At 41.9% G+C, this 16850-nt stretch overlaps 1 protein-coding gene across 10 annotated transcripts in view; it reads left to right on the top strand.

The window, feature by feature from the left end:
- The window catches only part of LOC115075772 (ankyrin repeat and fibronectin type-III domain-containing protein 1-like), a 1084545-nt gene that overhangs the window by 963302 nt on the left and 104393 nt on the right, over window positions 1-16850 (top strand). For all 10 annotated transcript variants that reach the window (XM_029576526.1, XM_029576524.1, XM_029576522.1 and 7 more), the window contains 3 exons: window positions 1829-2023; window positions 2547-2660; window positions 10517-10614. In XM_029576526.1, the coding sequence (XP_029432386.1) occupies window positions 1829-2023; window positions 2547-2660; window positions 10517-10614 (407 nt within the window). The remainder of the gene's footprint in view (window positions 1-1828; window positions 2024-2546; window positions 2661-10516; window positions 10615-16850) is intronic.

Below are 16850 nucleotides of genomic sequence, written 5' to 3'. Positions count from 1 at the left end.
AACTGTACTAATCCATAGGGAGATATTGTATACAGAGGGCAGTGTGCTTGTCAGAGCAGTCATGGAATTCATAATTATTCATAAAGATAATTTGGACTGATATGACATCTGAACTGGGTCCCATCCCACTGTACAAATATATTTGAAAACTAACCAGTTGTAGGGTCTGATGCACCTCTGGAAATTATTCAGGGACTTTTTTCTAATTTTTCTTTTTATATGACTTCCATGAACTCTGTTTTTTGGGTTTTTGGTTTGTTTGTTTTTTTATTTAACTGTTGTCTAATGATTTGCTGCTTGGAGAAGTCAGTCTTCTACTACCCCAATAATTTACTCTTGTTTCCTTCTACCATCTTATTAGGTTGCAAGCCCCAGTCATGTTGTTGAGGGTCAGAACATATAGTGGTACATAGGACTGAAATGTTGTCAAAACATATTGTGAGATTTGTAAGTGACATTAGCACTGGGTAAGGTCCACTGTGCTTCAGGGATTTAATGGTTCAGGAGGCTTCTGAGACATATTATCCTATGATACCCACCGGTGGCCCTTGCAGACCTACAAAGGTGATGCAGAAGCAGAGGCGCAGCCCTCATACACCAGAGGAAGAGACCAAAAGGTAGCCTTTGTTCCTTCCACAGCTCTGATGCAGCTGCGCTACCCGACGACCCCACGCCCTCAATGCCATGAGCTAATGCTGCTCCCTCAACCTTGTTCCCCACGGATCCTGGAGTCATTTCTTTCTTTTTAGGTTGGATGAAGAAAGGAGCTGCAAGAGATAAGTCAGAAGGGAAGCTAGAATGGTGGAGACAGTTGAAACTAGGAAGTGGAGGGGCGGGCGTGTGTATAGTGGGAGGTTATATGTGTGCATATGTGGGCTGCGTTGTAAGACTGCCCATGTGTTGGCATACAAGGTCTGCATGTGTGTACACTTTCAGGGTAAGCTATAGGTATATGGGGCTTATGTTGCATGCATATGTATGTGCAGGGGGCAGGCTCGCTTTGCATATGCAGGGAACAAACTGTATTTTTCTGACCAAAGTTGTATGTGCTCTCAGGTAAGTGCTCAGTATCTCACTTCACAATCTGTGAGCCGTGCTCACCTGTTTCTGGTATTTTTAAGATATTGCTCTCTCCAGCTTATTGTTTGTTTGTTTTTTTAGATGCCTTTGACTCATAATACTGCAAAATAAATACAGCTTTCCTACCAAAAAGCATATCGGTGATTTTCTAATCGTTCTAGCAACTTGTAATGTCTCTGTCGTGATTATTCTAAGATTTTCCCCATCATTTTTTAATGATACTTAATGCTTAGGGATATAATATTATCAGAGATTTGTGCTGTTATTGCAGTAGGACACAGGCCATGTGATCAAGAAACAGATTTCTGGAGAAAAAAGCATAATAGAAACTGCACTTTTTAGAACTGTTTGCCTAACTTCTTGCGTTTGATCTCAAAGGATGATTAAGGTCCTCCAGACTTAAAAATGAGAATTCTGTGTTTTAAGCAGGGTACTGTCCATAGATACCTACCTATTCATCATGTTCTACAAAACTGACCTGTCATAACTCAGTGCTATCAGTATCTTTCTAACTCAGTTTCTATCTCTGCTGTGCTCTTCTTTCCCCTTCTCCCTCTAATTATGTCTGTCTGTATCTTTCTCTTACTTTCCCACTGTTTCTGATTTTACTTCTCTGTCTGGATGTCACTTTTCCTCTCTGTGATTCCCGGACTTTGTCTATTTCCCTCTTCTCTTTCTTTGACTCCAATCTGATTTCCTGTCTGTCTGTCTCTGTCTTTCTGCTTCCTATGGACCCTCTTATCTGCAGTTATGAGCCTGGAAAGTCGCTCCTTGCACTTGTCGACACTGGTGCGCGAAGCTGAGCAACGCGTGAGTGACCTCACAGCACAGGTGGTGAATGAGGCGCTGAATGCTGACTGCTCAGATAAAGAGAAGCAGTTGAAAGCCTGGGAGTGGCGGTACCGGCTTTACAAGCGCATGAAAGCAGGATTTGAGCATGCTCGTAAGTGTCTATTGCGACTGCTTGCAAACAGGAAACACAATCGGAGGAAGGATGGGGCTTATACCTCAGTGTCAGAGTGGCTGCTGGATGTTAGGAAGGTTGCTGCAGAGTGCTAGGGAGGTTACTTCACAGTGTGAGATTTATATTGCGCATAATGGGTCTCTACACTGCTGGGGTTTGAGTGTCAAGGCGGTTTCTGCACAGAACCTCAGCCCACTGTTTGCTTCTCTGTAATCTTATCTAGAAAGTGGTTGAAAGAGAAATGTGACTTGGCAGCCAAAAGCAATTATTAAATGGGCTTTTGGGAGCTGTAGTAATAACCTGAAACCCATCCCAATGGAATTGCTTGGCTAGATTACTACAGAGGCTGTGTTCTATACTCTTAAAAGAAAAGTTTGCAGATATACATAGAAACCCAGCAGCACCAATGCTTGTACATCTGCATATTAAGTCCTTTATTAAACCTGGTACACTAACTGATCTGACCTCTTCTTCTGGTTTGCAATCCATTCTCCATGTCTAGGTGTACCAGATGCTCCCACTAATGTCCACCTATCAGTGGCCAGCAGCTCTAGCTTGCAAGTCATATTCCAGGAGCCACTAAGTGTCAACTCTGCTGTGGTCACCAAATATAAAGGTAAGGACAATCCTGTTTGATGGCTGACTGTCCTGCTAGCCACTTATAGGCCATTGCAATAAAGTGCACCCAGCCTAGAGCACGGGTTAACAAGCGGTTGGACTCGCATCAATAGCCCCCAATACAGTAAGAGGATTAGCACCTCGAAAACACAAGTAAATGCCATGTAGATGAGGCTATTAGCTATTAAGGATGTGAATAGTTTTTCTGACGGATGAAAATATATGATATTTTCTCATCCGTCAGGAATCGGGGGGTCCCCAAAAGTGATAGGAAAACCCCACAAAATTTTCGTGGGGTTCTCATCATTTGGGGGGGGGGAAGAAAAGGCACACAAAAACAATCCCCAAACCCACCACGACCCTTTAAATCGAATTATTTAGAATCCCCCACCCTCCCCGACCCCCCCAAAACTTTTCTAAAGTACCTGGTGGTCCAGCGGAGGTCCCGGGAGCGATCTCCCGCTCTCGGGCCGTTGGCTGCCACTAATCAAAATGGCACCGATGGCCCTTTGCCCTTACCATATGACAGGGACTATCGGTGCCATTGGCCGGCCCCTATCACATGGTAGGAGCAATGGATGGCCCGCGCTGAAAAAAAAACAGCATTCAGAACCGCAAACAAAGATTTCCTGCGGTTTTACTACGAACCCGATACCGGAAACGAGTCCGATACCGATTCACATCCCTATTAGCTATTACCCTGCGATGCAACCTGTCAAAATTTATGCCTGCAAGTCTTGCCACGCATACTGCTTTTCCGTGATTCCTCCTACCTAGGATCATCGCGATACAAGTAGGAGGAGCCACAGAAAGTAGCATCTTGGGGAAAAAAAAAAAAAAAAGACCCACACACAGCCACGTCACCTGGGTGCCCGATGCCAAGAACGTGCTAAGGATGCATAATTTATTCCAGGTTGGACACGCGTTTCTTACGCGCACTTTATTGCATTGGCCTGCAGGTGAGTACGCCCTTCCAGTAATCAAATCTGCTGCCGCTCTCTGTCACTCTTTGTGAAGAGATGGGACCGTCTGAGAAGTCTGGGTGAAAGAATGTGCTAAAGCAACAGTGCTGCGCCTGGACATGTCCAGAAATGATTGCAAAAGCCTACAAAAAAAGGTTTTCAGATTCATTGCTTTTCACTTACTGGCCAGTTCCTTTTTGGCTCCAGAGCTGCCGCTGTTTTCTCTGGCTGTCGCAATTTATAGCACTGGGGTCAGTGAAGGTTTAGCCGACCAGCGCCATGGGACGGGGAAGTTCCAGCAACACAGACCTACCTGACTCATGCTGCTTTTTTTTTTTAAATCTTCTGCCACTGCCTAGATCAGGGGTTATTGAACGCTAGCTCAAGAACTGTTCAAGGGTCTGTTTATTTGAATAACCAAAAATATTTAAATAACTATAAACCACAGCTATTTAGTACAAATAATTCTTATGAATATTCACGGTGTTCATCCTGAAAACCAGACATGTTTGTGACAAGGGCAGGAGGTTGGTATCAGCGCCATAACAAAATTAGGTGTTCCTTGTTTTGAACGCATTCTGTAGCAAAGTACAAAGCTGAAAAATAACTCCTTAGGGTGCATTTTGAGCCCCTCTGGTATTTTGATCATTTTCTTTTTTTTCTTTTTTTTTTTTTTTTTATTTCATCCAGCAGTTTCCTCCTGCTCCTTTTGGGTTTCCAGCTCCAGCGTAACCAAGGCTGGGATCTGGTATCATTAGCCTTCATTTGCAATTATCTGGGGATTTTAACCCCCTCACAAATTTAGCTTACTCCAGTTGTTGCAGTGCCAGCTGTAGTTTGGAGCCCTGCAGTGATGGTCCTTCTGCATCTGACCATTAGGTGTTACCATAAGGCAATGACTCAACTTCTTTCACCCCTCTCTACCCCTGCCCCCAAGGGCTTTTCGAACACTGTCTCCGCAGCATCTCCAGCCTTGGCCAACACAGGAAACAGAAGATCTGACCTGAGGATTGAACCAAGGGATTTCTGCATGGCAGTGCACAGCCCTTACTTGTTGGTGTTTATATGGAGGTCCATATTTAGACACAGCCCGGATAGCAAAGTTAGCCAGATAAACTTGTCCAGCTAACTTTGGATGTATATCCAGTAGTGCAGCTGCACTATTGAATACAGCTGGCTATCTTAAAATTAGCCAGCTAATTATAGGCTGCTTACTTTAGAATGGGTCTTTGACCTGACCAGACTTAGCAGGCTAAGTCATCCAGCTAACGCTGAATATTTGAGCTAGCTGGCTACTTCCACTCCTCTCAGTTAAGCCCCCAGAACACCCCTAACTTAGCCGGCTATATCCTAACTGGATATCTTATTAGCCAGCTAGAATTTAGTCGGATAAGTGCCCAAATATTTATTTAGCCAGCTAACATCTGTGTCTGTCTGTCTATTGCATTATTTAGGGTCATAACACCTTCTACTACTGGAATGGTTCATATTCAGTCAATGCAAAGTTAGCCACATAAACTTATCTGGCTAACTTTGGAGGAATATTTTATAGTGCAGATGTACTATTGAACATAGTTGGCTAACTTTAGGACTACTCTAAGGGACAACCAGAGATAGCTGATTGTTATGTTATCTGGCTACCTCTGAATATCTGAGTTAGCCAGCTTACTAAACTCCCCCTCCACCAGACCCTCCCCTAAGTTATCTGGCTTAACTTTAGCCTTGTAAGTGGGGGACATATTGAAAAGTTGACATTTACTCAGATAACTAAATGCCGCTGAATATTGACCCCATAGTGTTTGTGGAGCTGTAGTTCAAGACTACCATTTTCTCTTTTGATAGTCTTTTCATTCTCAAAATGAATCAAGAAATGAAACTTGTTTTTGTTTCCACGTGGTTCAATTGATTTGGAATTCATTCTTATGTCGCAGAATGCCCTGGAAGGACTTTGGTTCCTTTCAGTTGTGATCTTAAAAGGATCTGAAGAATTGTTTCCTCAGAAAACTCCAGACTCAGAGCCAATGGGGTTTGCTTAAAGAAAGTCTTGGATTCCAGGAGTAAGACTTTTTCTGCTGCGATTCTCTTCGGGTTCTAAGTCTGAGGCATAATCTGCCTTTCCATAATCTGCAAGACTGTTGGCGTGAGAGAGGGAATATTCCCGAGAAGATGTGCCAAGATATCCCTTTCTCTTTAGATTCACTGGTTGCTTAAATCCTGTATTACTGATCTAAACCAAGACAGGATTCATAGGTAGAGGGATTGGAACTGAGAAAAGGGCCTTGGAACCTCATCACAAATAACACCTATAGGAGAGATTTTCTTGACTTCAGGAGGGCCCATACAAGAGGCTTTCTCTCTGCACATCAGAGATAAAGAGGCAACTTCTAAAGCCGGGATCTACAGTCCATGCAGTACCTTCCCCTCTAGGAGAGCTTGAATGTGGCTGACATGCTCTGGGTCCAGCAGGTAGAAAGGATACAGGGATCGTTGTACCTTAAATAGGGAGTGACTTATGTGGTCCCACGGCTCAAGAGTTTTCCTAAACTTGAACAGAAAGTAGGATCGCAGAACCCTTGCAGGCAGAGTTAAAATATGGCCTCCAAGGGGGATCTCTCCTCTCAGAGCTGCAAGCGCATGGAGCAGGGAGCCATGCCCAGGGCCTTCACAACCTCCAAAATCAGGATTGATTGATTTATTTGTGGTTTCCTCATCGATGTATGCACACATACAGAGCTGGAGGAAGATGTTATAGGATATGTTAACTTTTCGAAAGGCATTCCAGTGCTTCATATTGTACTTGAAAATTTGCCAGGCAGATTTTCTTTCAGCTTTAGAACAATGACACAGCCTGCTGTCCATATCCTGTACTAATGTACAATAATAATAATTAGTGCTTTTCAACATGTCTGGAAAGTGCTTATGCTGTTGTCCAGGGACACAGGAACATTCCTTAACGTGAACTAATCATGTTCATACTTCACGTGAAGGCCAGCCAATGGTCCAGAAATTTACCCTGGCATCTGATTTATGGCCAATACAAAATATACAAAGCCTAACTAAAAGCATATTATTGACATCTTTCCTTCCCTGTGTTGAACACAAAAATGAAGTTTTATGATTGCTTTGATTTTCACATGTCAGAAAGGCGACTAACTTATTAAACTAAACTAAATGTTGAAAATTAACACTACAAGTATCATAATTTTGTCTACCTTTTGTTTTTTGTATAGCACTCATCTTCAAGTTTACTACCATTGTTGTGTGACATTTACCTTCCCCATTAAGCTGTCGTCTTCTATTAATGATAGCACAGGGTCAGAGGGAGACCCCCACTCCTGTTGTCAGAGTACTGCCTCCTATTGACTTTTTAAAACTTGAAACTGCTTAGCTTTGCTTTCCTGAAATGATTCCACAGAAAAACACGTGCATGCTGTATATAAATATTGAAATCCTAAATAAACAGGAAACTACTGATCATATACAATATAAAAATCCTGAGTATACATGTAGTGAGTTAGAAATTATATGGTGTTTCTCTACGTGACCTCATATATCGTGCCTTCAAGAAAATAGGCTACGAAAGCTACAGGCTCTGAAATGAGTCCTTTTAATCATTGGTCACTAAGAGGTATTTTATAGGTTGCTCCCATGTCCAGAGCCAACAATATCTTGTGCAGTGCGATGTGAACTTTCCAGTTCAATTTTTGCGGGTAAAGTCCGTAAATGGAGTCCATGCACCAAATGGGAAACCGGCTGGGTGGAGATATCCGACAATGTCCGACAGACTGTGTTTCAGAGAAACCTCCTTCTTCAGGGAGTCGGATGCGGTTCTTGCTGGTATAAGAAATTTGTGTGGCGCCCTTGTGTCACTGTGACAAACGTTTCAAATTGTGTTGCACGATGTTGAAAAACAATCTGCAGCCCCGCTGTGAACAGTCTATCAGTCACATGGAAACAGACAGAGAAAGGGGTTGAGTTAGCAAAAGTTTGAAACTTGTGAGCAGCAGTAGTTTCAGCCATGACTACTGTCCATTCTCACATCTTTCATATTCATATTTCAGTCATCTTAAAAACAACTGTCAGAAGTGGAAACCACTGTATATCTGACATGTACTTATCTCATGCTTGCATCTGGAATGGCTGAACAGCATTTAGGATGCAACACTTAGAGTTGCCTTGGGAAATTTAAATATCAACAAGTGGGTGTGTCTGGCTGGTTGGGGAAGGGAGGGGAAACGAAGGATGAGGATCATGGCAGGATCCGAAGCAGCGTACCATTCTTGCTATATTTTTGGCAATTTTAACTGAATTCCTCGGGGATGCACCCCAGCTCCCTTTAAAACAATGAGCTTCTCTCTTTCCACCCTGTCTTTGGACAGTGACATCCACCTACAAACTTGTTCAATGATTGGATATTAAAATTTCCTAGGGCAGCTCCTTAAGAGTTGCTGCCTAAATGCTGTTCCTGCCATTTCAAATGTAATCATGAAGTAAACATGAGCTATGTATTCTCCACTATTTAGTAGAGATGTGAATCGGAGCTGGTATCGGTTCGGATTCCGGTTCCGATTCACATCGTGAAATTTGTATCTTGCAGTCCGATCGGGTTTTTTTTATCGGCTGCACCCGAGCCGATAACCAAAAAATACAGCCGACTCTTTAAAATGAGTTTGTTAGTATCCCCCCACCCCTCCGGACCCCCCCCTCCCCAAAATTTTTAAATACCTGGTGGTCCAGCGGGGGTCCCGGGAGCATTCTCCCGCGCTCAGGCCGTCGGCTGCCAGTAAACAAAATGGCGCCAATGGCCCTTTGCCCTTAGCATGTGACAGGGTATCCGTGCCATTGGCTGGTCCCTGTCACATGGTAGGAGCAATGGACGGCCGGCGCCATCTTTAAAAATGGCGTGGGCCATCCAGTGCACCTACCATGTGACAGGGGTCGACCAATGGCACCGATAGCCCCTGTCACATGGTAAGAGCAAAGGGCCATCGGCGCCATTTTGATTATTTTATTTTATTTATTTATTTTTTATATACAGACATTCGATCTGAGATATCACATCAGTTTACATACAGGTATGTATGTAAACCGGGAGCATTCTCCCGAGCGTGGGAGAATGCTCCCAGGACCCCCGCTGGGCCACCAGGTATTTAAAAATTTGGGGGGGGGGGTCCAAACGGTGGGGGGATACTAACAAACTCATTTTAAAAGATCAGGTTATGTTTTTAGGTTGTGTCCTTTCTTCCCGCCCCCCCCCCCCCCCCATAACGATAAGAAAACCCACTAAATTAATCGTGGGGTTTCCTATCGCTATCGGGGACCCCCCCGATATCTGACGATATTGAAAATATCGGACGATATTTTCAATCGTCAGATAAACTATTCACATCCCTACTATTTAGCTGGATTTTTTTTTTTAAAGATGATTGAATTGTGAATGCACAGTACCTGAAAGAAGCACGAATGGGCAGTAGTCGGGGTTGAAGCCTCGATAATTATAGCGGTGCTGCTCACAAGTTTCAGACTTGTTCTGATGCAATCCCTTTTTGTGTCTCAATTCAGAATCCTTATAAAACAGTCTGGGAACTAGAGAGACACCTCATACAAACTTTATATAGCTATAAAACAGGTTAAAGTCCATGAAAGAATGGCATCCTACAAATATAGGAGGCAGTACAAACTAGCAATTAGTACCATCTGTTGGTCTCTTACTGTGTCCTACCCTCCTACCTGCATCATGTCCCTCTGAAATCCTAGTTACTAAATAAGAGGGGTCGATGTAATAAAGTGGTTTAAAACTGCACGCTGGAATTCAACACTCGGTTTCTTAGTGTGCGTACTAAAAAAAAAAGTATTAACTGCCAATGCAATAAGCTAATGTAATGCTAATTCATCCTGAGTTAAAAACGTGTGCTAGCAGAAAAGTGTCCTTTTGCATAGGCTGAGTGCCCATTTTAAATTGGCGGTGGGGGGAGATGCTCAAGTTCCTGATCTCCCGCACTATCCAGACAGTGATGTGGCCCCAGGGATCACGGCCTCCTTCCTTGCCCTCTCACCGCCTCACCCCCCCCCCCTGCCTGAACTACCCAGCAACTGGCATCAGCCCAGTAAGCAGGAATCACCCGGGACGAATGAACCCTGCCTGGCTGCACCACCCAGTAGAGGGGGGGGGGGGGGAATGTTCTAAATAAGTTACAGCCTCCTAAATAAAAAACCCCATTCCTGGTTTCTCTTTGTTTTGGTGGCGACGGTGACATTTCCGCTCTCTCCCCCAACTTTTTGTCCTTCCCAGGGAGAGCTCCCAACTGCATTTCACCACCCCTGCCGAGTGATCGCTCACAGATTAAAATGGAGGCAGCGTCAGTAGCCACAGGAGCACTTCAAAAATATTTTAAGGGAGAGGAAAGGAAGATTTATGTGCACATAAATACAAAGTCAAAGTCCCCAACACCACCACTCTTAGGTTAGGACTAAGCACCTCTCTGAATTGGAAAGTGATAGCAAATGCCTTCGTTAGCATAGGGAGGGCCATAACCACGCACATAGTTAAGGCAAATCTCCTCGCTGTAACAAGAGAGAAGACTGCGCACATAAAATGCACATTAAAATCTGAGCTTTGCCACATGCACCTTATTAAATCAGCCTGAGAGCAGTCTCCTAGTGGAAGTGGCTAAATACAATACAATTCCAATACAGGCAAAAACCTGTATTGGAATTTAAATGATTATGAAATAGGCACAAAGGAGCCTTGGCTGCAGGGAAGTGAAATGCGAAGCTGGAATTCATGTAGAGTCTTCCGTATTGCAACAGAAAGGGGAAATGGGCAGACCAGATGGGCTTGGTGGTCTTTACCTGATGTCATATTCTGTGTTTCTATATCTTTTCTTTGCAGTGGAATGGAGTTGTTCTCCCATGTTCTCCCCAAACGTGGGACAAGTGGTGATTGAGAAAGTGAAGAACCTTCATTTCACAATTAGGGGCCTTGTGTCGGTGAGTGCAGCAGGGGGGTGTATGACGAATGATGGGGAGGTTGGCGGGAGGCTTCAGGAGGAAAAGAGTGTTCTTGGTTAAGGAATACAGCCGGTTAAGTGGTGACCGTGGTTGGTCAAAAACAAATTACCTCCGGCCCGCTCCTCATTCCCCTTCTCTCTGCCACCCCAGTCTGGCAGCCTCCCAGCACCTTTCAGAACCCTCTGTCAAAACAGCACTGGAAGCTGCAATCCTGGTAGCCCAGAGAGTTTTGGAGGGTGCCAGGTGAGGTAGGAGGGGTTAGGGTTGCGATGGCAGGGGAAGGGGGAGAGAAGAGAAGGGATAAGAACAGAAGTGAGCAGGAAGTAAGATTTTTTTTGCAACACACCATTGGGGGGGAGGGGGGATGGTAGTGATCGGCCCCAGAGGCCTTTCATTTTGGAAAAATCTTTGAGGGGGAGAGGGTATTGGTCTGGTAGGCCACACTGTTGTCTCACTGGGATGAGGGCTGGGAGATTGCATAGGGAGGTTTGTTATGTTGGGGTGTTTTTTTTTTCACATTAGTTGCCATTTAATTGGCTATATTCTTTGTATATAGCTGGTTGCAGTTATCCAGATTGATGCTTAACTAGCGATATTCAAATGTTGCTGATTAGGTTTCAAAGTTATCTGGCTTCATACAGCTCAATAACTTTATTTGAAGATATTTAGTGGGATGTTTCTCTGACTGAATATCCTTGATAATTTATCTGGCTAACTTTAGTCAGATAACTTATGTGTTTTACCTTTTTTTTTTTTTTCTTTTTACTTTTTAATATTGATCTCCTTGTATCGCACTACATCAAATTTGAATTCCAAATCTAGTATGGCAAACCACATTGAGGGCAATTTTCAGAAAGCCAATTATCCGAGTATTACCTATTTACCTGGGTAAACTGGTGGTTTAAAAATTGCTCACCCCTTGCCTGGGTAGTAAGGACTGTGACGGACGTTAAACGGCGCCAGAACACCAGGCGTCACGCGCTGAAGGGGCGCGACAAAGGGGCACTTCCCTTTGTGCATCCCTTCGTGCATCCCGTAGTGTTAGCCATTCCCCATGTTCTTTTATATCCCTTGTTAACAATCCCCATATTTAAATGTTTAATGTATTTGACAAAGGTAACGCATAAGTTCCTGCAAATTTTGTTTAAATGTAAACCAATGTGATATGTAAAATCGAACACCGGTATATAAAAGTAAATAAATAAATAAAAATAAAATATGCACAAGAACAACATGCATGCTGTTACCCAGGAAAAAAGGAGGTGGATGGAGGAAAACCGTGCACAGAGATTAGCTTTCCAAATCAGCTTACAAGCATCCACCCCCTTTTGAGACCTGGTGCAAAATACCCACCAACTTTGCAACTAGGGAAGGAGGTTATAAAAATTGGCCCAGCTGCACCAAAATTCCTTTTAAATACCATCTGATGGATCACGTGATGTGGCGAGCTGAATGGTTGTGTGTAGAAGGAGCTCTGGGTGCCACCCCTTCTAAATCTACCAGCATCACCTTTAAACATACCCCTATATTCTTTGTTTGGATGGTGTGAGATCCGTGTGAATTTTTGCATCAATTCGCATACGATACCAACACAGAGATATGACAGCTAGAATACAAGAAATGGATAAAGACAAAATGAAACCAATGCAAGGTAAAATGGCCAATGGCCAGGAAAACCAAGTGCCTTCCAGCCTTGATGACACAGCTATAGCATTGCTGACTGCAGCGGTAGTAAATGCTCTAGATAAAAAAACAACTGGAGGTGATTAATGATATTACAGATCTGAAAACTACAATGACAGAAATAGGAGGTCATATGGATGTTGCGGAGGCCAGAATTTTGCTGGTTGAAGATACCTTCCTAGTTCTAGAAAGAAAAGTTGAAAAATTGGAGAAACAAATGTTGGAACAAAGCCAAAAAATTGGTATATCTTGAGAATCGATTTACGTATTGTGGGATTATTGGATTCTGTGGGAGATGAAATGCTAGTGGAGATTCTGCAAACATGGCTTCCACAAGGATTGAATTTACTGCAACTAGTCTGTCTTCTACAGACTGAGCGTGCCCATCGTATTGGCACCAAGATGCAGGCTAATGCAAGACCGCTTGTCGTTATTGCTAGATTTTTTTTCACTATGCACATAAACAGATCATTTTAGCAGGGGCACGCAGACAAGAAGGTCTCACAATAATCACAAGATACTTTTGTTTCAGGACTTTTCTACCACAGTGGCTTTAAAAAGGAAGGTATTTGCCGAGGTGTGTTCCAAATTACACCAACGAAAGATTAAATTCCAGCTACGGTATCCTGCTAAGCTCCGTGCATGGTATGAGGGGAAGATTAACTTTTATGAATCTGAAGCAGAAGCAAAGCAGTTTTTACAGGCTCCGTTATCAGGCAGCGATTCAATTGACGCAGTTGAATAATTCTATGATGCAACACCTGCACTTCTCAGGAATAGGGCATGCATATCTTTGGTGTGCTTAATCAGCGAAAATAGCTGCATCGACATATATTATCAGACCACATAGAGATTCTGATATTTGTTATTTCTTTTCTCTGCGTATTTATGACTAATCAATATGTGGGGTCACTGGTTCTTAGATATACAATTATGTGGTGGTTTGTACTTTTTGATAAAGTCTTTAAATGCAGTTAGAACGGTTGAAATGTAGATGGAGATTTGTTTGCCAATTTTTTCTCTATACTCACTGTTGATAAATCTGACTGGGAAGAATTTTTTTTTGGGGGGGGTGAGAATATCATGGGTGGTGGGAAGATGAATGGGGAGGGAACTTTAGGGAACTACTGTGGGGTTTTATGCAATCATAGCTGGAGTTCTATGAGTACTAACTGGATTTATTTCTGGCCTAATGTCTATTCTATACTTGACATGTTACATTTGGCTATTCAGTTATTGGGGATGTTTCTGGGTTTTATAAGGTGGCCCGTTGATGGGAAATATAAAAAGTGTTCTGCTATTGCCAATCCTCAACCTATTCTGATAATGCCTAAATTGAAGATTATTACCTGGAATGTGGCGGGTCTGGGTATCCCCTTAAAGCGTGAAAAGATTTTCCAACATTTTTGCAGATTAAAATGTTCAGTCGCAGAATAAGGGTCAGAATAAGGGAATTCCATTTTTAGGTTCTCACTTAGATCTATTGATGTTTGGAGGGTATTAAACCCTGTGGGTAAGGATTTCACCCATTATGCGAGGGCACATGACACCAGCTCTCGCACTGATTATCTTTTACTTTTGGCATCACTTTTTGCAAGGTGAATGTCTCTAGAATTGAAACGATGGTCATGTCGTGATAGGGAACATATTAAACTAAAACGACAATGGGATTCTCAAGTCCGTTTTGCCTTGGTTCGACCAAAAGTACGGGGGTAGCTATTCTATTAAATAAAAATGTTTCATTTCAGCTAGAGAACTCTATTATGGATAATGATGGCCAGTTCTTTATTATGAGTGGGAAGCTGTTTTCACAAAAAATTGTGCTTGTTTCTGTATATGCAGCAAATCAGTATGATCATGGTTTTTTTAGTATATTAGTTACTCACCTTGTGCTGTTTGGAGATGTGCCTGTAATACTTGGAGGGGATTTGAATTGTACGGTAGATTTTGAAATGGACAGATTTCCCCCTAAGAAAGGAAAGCACTTGGATCAGAATAAGGGAATTCCGTTTTTATGTTCTCACTTAGATCTTATTGATTTTTGGAGGGTATTAAACCCTATGGGTAAGGATTTCACCCATTATGCGAGGGCACATGACACCAGCTCTCGCATTGATTATCTTTTACTTTTGGAATCACTTTTTGCAAGGTGAATGTCTCTAGAATTGAAACGATGGTCATGTCGGATCACAGCCCTGTATCTTGTGATATTCGGATTAGAGCGGTAATCTTCCAATCTTTTAATTGGAAAATGCCGCCTTCTTTAATGTTAGATAAAGCTTGCCCAGCCTACTTACAGAAGTGCTGGCAGGAGTTATGAAGAACATAATGCTGTTCATAAGGAAAAGCCAGCTTTATATTGGGAAACTGGGAAAGCGGTAATGAGGGGCTATATTACCAGTTATCTGACTGGGAAAAAGAGGCAGTTAAATGTTATTTATTTATTTATTTAAAGTTTTTGTATACCGACATTCATTATACTTTGTATACCGACATTAGTTATATTTTGTATACCGACATGTTGTTATATTAGAATTGGATAAGCAAATTAAAGTTAAAAAAAAACCAAAATGATTTACAACAACCTTCATTAACTCGCAAGCATGAGTATATGAAAGCCCAAAAGACTTTGAATGATTTGTTGCATTGTAAAGCTGATTATTCGATACAATCTTTATGATATAAATTCTGTCTATATGGAAATAAAGCTAATAAAATGTTGGCCGATGTGATTCACTCTCAGAGGGGTACTAATTTCATTTTTTGTATTAAGGATCATAGAGGTAATATGGTTCACTTCCCTGAAAACATTTGCTTGATTTTTTGGGACTTTTATGTTACACTATACTCTGCTGATGCTGAGAATTCAGAATTAAGAGAGGAGTTTATGCAGAAGACAACTTTTTCCCAGGTACCTTTGGCAGATCTTCTTAGATTAAATGCTCCATTTTCCTCATTTGAAATTTTACAGGTCATAAATAAGTTGAAAAATGTTAATGCACCAGGCCCAGATGGGGCTTAGATGTTGGTTTTTATAAGGTGTTAAAAGAGTATATTGCAGATGACCTGAAGAATTTATTTGAAGATATGGCCTGTAAAATTGTATGCCCCAGTCTTTGCAAAATGCTGTGATAGTGATGTTACCCAAGTCTGGAAGGGGTCCGTATCTGACTAGCTCTTACAGGCCAATCTCCTTACTGAATCAGGATGTAAAGATATATGCTGCTGTACTTGCTAATTGGATAAAACATATTCTACCTTTTTTAATTAATAAGGATCAGGCGGGATTTGTCCATGGTCAGAAATCTAGTATGAACGTGAGGAAATTGCTTTTGGCATTGGAACATTGTCATGTGGGAAATGTGAGGGATCCATTATTAGTGGGTTTTGATGCAGAGAAGGCCTTTGATGGGGTGTCATGGTCTTTCTTAAAAAGTGTTTTGCAAGCTGTGGGCCTTACTGGAAAGATATTTGATTGCATATATGCCCTATATTCTTAACCCACCGCAGAGATTATGGTGAATGCTCTTTTGTCTGACAGGTTCATGTTGGCAAGGGGACTTAGACAGGGGTGCCCTCTCTCCCCTCTTTTATACCATTTAACACATAATCCTAATATTATGGGAATTGTAAAAGAGGTGGGGGCATGTTTACAAACTTTATTATTCGCTGACGATATTTTGATGATATTGTCCAATACTAGAATCTCTTTGCTTGCAGTCCTTGCAGTTTTTAAAGAATATGTCTCTCTCTCAGGACGGAAACTGAATTTGGACAAGTCTGATGCTTTAGATATCAAAGGCCTTTTACGTTATACCTGGCCAGAGTTTCATCTTAAGTGGAAAGTCCAATGCCTTAAGTACTTAGGTATTCAGGTTCATAATGATCCCTCTCAGTGGTACCCTAAAAATCAAAAAATTGTATTGGAAACTTTTCAGACCAAAAGTACTGGATGGTTGGATGGACCTCTCTCCCTTCAGGCATGCATATAGCTTTAATTAAAATGGTGCTTTTACCTAAACTCTTGTATTTATTTATTTAGAGGTTTTATATACCATCGTTCCATTAGAAAATAACTAGATCACCATGGTTTATAGTGTTGACAATCACTAATTATATGCCACTTATTACAGCAATATCCTTACAGCAATATCATTCACAATTATTAGTGACTAGACAAAGGGGAACAACATGTATTGATTGTTTGTAGAGGGGTAGTACTCAGGTTAGGAATGAAGGGGATGGTAAAAACTTTGCAAATTATCAAATTAATAGTTTTCATGGGGGTCATTCTGAAGGGGATTGTTATTTATATAAAATGGGTTTGAAACGTCAGACAGATTGTTTTGTTATGAGATTATGCAATCAAACAGGTTATTTTGTACTATACGCATTTTGGAACAGCCAAGTTTTCAGGTCTTGTTTGAATTTCTTTTTGTCTGTTGTAGTATGTATTGCAAATCCTTCCGATTGTTCTCACATTTAAAGACATCACCATCCTTAATAGAATATGTTCCCGGTTCATTTGAGAG

Source organism: Rhinatrema bivittatum, chromosome 14 (assembly GCF_901001135.1).
Source record: "Rhinatrema bivittatum chromosome 14, aRhiBiv1.1, whole genome shotgun sequence".
Lineage (NCBI taxonomy): Eukaryota > Metazoa > Chordata > Amphibia > Gymnophiona > Rhinatrematidae > Rhinatrema > Rhinatrema bivittatum.
This window is presented reverse-complemented; position numbering and strand designations above follow the sequence as displayed.